Source organism: Arachis stenosperma, chromosome 5 (genome assembly GCF_014773155.1).
Source record: "Arachis stenosperma cultivar V10309 chromosome 5, arast.V10309.gnm1.PFL2, whole genome shotgun sequence".
NCBI classification, from domain to species: Eukaryota; Viridiplantae; Streptophyta; class Magnoliopsida; order Fabales; family Fabaceae; genus Arachis; species Arachis stenosperma.
In genome coordinates, this window is record NC_080381.1 from 133,311,436 (window position 1) to 133,314,424 (window position 2,989).

A 2,989-nucleotide genomic window follows, 5' to 3' on the forward strand; every position below is an offset into this window, starting at 1 on the left:
TGTATGCACACTCACCACATCAGACCATTTAATAGATTATTTTTAATTTTATATTTTAACCTATATTTTATATAAATAACTAATTCAATAATAATTTTTTTTCAATACAATTAACATTCTTGAAATAAAAATACAGTAATAAAACAAATAATCTCTTTCTCTACCAACCTATATGTACAACTACAACCCTCTCACCACATCAAACCATTTAGCATACCATACAATAATACTACAGCTTCTCTCTCTCTCTCTGTCTCTCTCAACATGCAAACTCATCATCACTCTTTCTCATCCTACATATCCTCTTGTGGGAGTAGTAGTACTACTAGTCCCTTCTTGGACAATCCCGAAGATGCCGATGTTGTGCTTCTTGATGACGAAGAAGCCTCCATTTCCCTTTCTCTTGGGCCTCCCGGCCAACATCACAACCCCAAGATCTCTACAACTTCACCACTACTGCACCATAACCATTACAATCCCAACCCTAACTGTGATGATGACCAGAGTGGTGTAACCGTTGCTCTACACATTGGCCTTCCTTCCACAACAACAACAACTGCACCCAACACCACCACCACCATCAGCACCACAACAAGTAAAACTGATACCCTTCAGGGTCAGTACTGGATCCCTTCCCCTGCACAAATCCTCATTGGTCCCACTCAGTTCTCTTGCACTGTCTGCAACAAAATGTTCAATCGTTTCAACAACATGCAGGTTAGTCAACATTATTCAGCCACATTTATTAATTATACTGACCACAGCTTATGTAAGCTAGTCAAACATATAAAAAAAAAACTCCTAAGCATTTATAATATTCAAAGAATCACTGTTAGTCAGTGGTCCTATCTTTTAATTTTTTTACAGATAAAAAAATGGCTATGCAACAACATCTATTAATCAACTCCATTTTCAAATGCTCTTCTTCTTAGCACGAATATGCAGTGTCAATTTGTTGGGTGCATTTTTTTACTTTTTTTTCCCCTTCTTCTATGGATTTTACTTTCAAATGTCTCAAGGGTTTTCTTTAAAAATCTTTTTCTATGTTGTTAATGAATAAAATACGAAAAGTATTTAGGTGAATAAATTATTTTTTTAACTAAATTCAAATACGTTTTGTTCAATTGATTTTTATCATGTCAATAAATTATTAAACTTAATTACCAAAATGAATTGCTAACACAAAATCACTGACAAAATATATAAAAGTTTTAATTTTCTTTTTGATAAATTAAAGTTGGCTAAAGCAGTATATGAGGCAGAAGTGAAATTTGTCTAATTTGTAAGAGAAATAAAACAGATGCATATGTGGGGACATGGGTCACAATATAGGAAAGGACCAGAATCATTAAGAGGAGCAAAGCCAGCATCTTCAATGCTGAGGCTACCATGCTATTGTTGCGCGGAAGGTTGCAAGAACAACATAGAGCACCCAAGATCAAGGCCGCTCAAGGATTTCAGGACACTGCAGACTCACTACAAGAGAAAGCATGGCGCCAAGCCCTTCGGCTGCCGCAAGTGCGGTAAGCCCTTCGCCGTCCGAGGAGATTGGAGGACGCACGAGAAGAATTGCGGCAAACTTTGGTTTTGCATATGTGGCTCCGATTTCAAGCACAAGAGGTCCCTCAAGGACCATGTCCGCGCCTTCGGCGACGGCCATGCTCCTCATACTGTGGAGAGCTGTGACCAGTTCGTCGATGAAGAAGATGATTATGAACTTGATGACGACGACGACCTAGACTTAGAAGATAATAACAACAATAATAGTAACGGCAATCAAGGTGTTTTTAGTTTCAATTAATTAAAATACATGTGGGTGTAGCGTGTGAGTTTATCCTTTAAAGTTTAAACTAAAATTAATTAAATGTCTCAAAGTTTGAATTCAATCTTATTTTTCGTTTGAAAATAATTCTATTTAGATAAAAACTCAACTGCAAAGATTTTCACGTAAAATTTCTAGTTATGAATAATTAAATAATTTAATATATTTGATTAAATTATCAACTACTATTTATTTCTTCTTGTACTTGCTACTTTCCCTTCTAGTATAAAATAATTATCTATTATTTGAACAAAATGATATACTAAAAAGATGAATCAATGTGACTAGTTAGAAACAACTTTTATTTAGGTATATCACTTGGTCTAAATTATATTTGATATGAGGAAGAAAAGTAATTATATTATTATGATATAAGGTTTGTTGTTAGATTATTGGTTTGTATGTACATGGCTAAGAAATGGAGTAATCAATATTAAAGAGGGTGTGTTTGCTGCTGTTGTTGTCATGGTGTGTGTTAATGTTGTTATCACTTATCACAATTGTTCACAGCAAGAGAGAAAGAGATAGAGAGAGAGAAAAGGAGTGCGAGAAGATGGAGACAAACAGTGAAATGAAAGGTAATAAGGTTCTTGCATTAAATGCTGGAAGTGGCAGTCTTATCTAATCAAAGGACGTTTTCTTTTTTTATGCTACTTTCTTCTATTTTCTTTCTTTTATCCGTGAGAGAGAGAGAGAGAGAGAGAGAGAGAGAGAGTCATGAAGGTAGTCAAGAGAGTATTCAGTGACTGCAGATGAGAGACAGACATGCAGACAAGGGCAGTCACAGATTCTACTGTTCACATCTTCGCATTTGCTTGCCATAGATATTGCGCAGAGAAAGAGGGAAACAGAGTGAGAGAAGGTTAACATTTGTTTTCCTTTTTTTTCTCTTCTTTCTCCTTTTCCTTTCCTGTTCCGAGACAAGAGGGGATTTCTAACATTACAAAGGTAAATTTTTTATTCTAATTTAAAAATATTTAGGTTATTTTTTTTAATATGTGAAATATTTTGTTTTCCTTTTATATGTTTAAAAATATACTTTTTCTTAAATACTTTTTCATAATTTGATTTATGATTGTTACTTATGAAAAATGATGTTCACTCATTTAATTTACTTAGACTAAAAAGTGACTGAGATGATGAGTATCAACCTATTATTTATTATAA

At 34.2% G+C, this 2,989-nt stretch overlaps 1 protein-coding gene across 1 annotated transcript; it reads left to right on the forward strand.

The window, feature by feature from the left end:
- Nucleotides 1-264: 264 nt before the first annotated feature.
- Nucleotides 265-2,678, forward strand: LOC130981449 (zinc finger protein WIP6-like). The gene is given in 4 exon segments (XM_057905046.1): nucleotides 265-717; nucleotides 1,301-1,766; nucleotides 2,347-2,423; nucleotides 2,520-2,678. Coding segments are annotated over 4 exon segments (1,155 nt in total).
- Nucleotides 2,679-2,989: the final 311 nt, after the last annotated feature.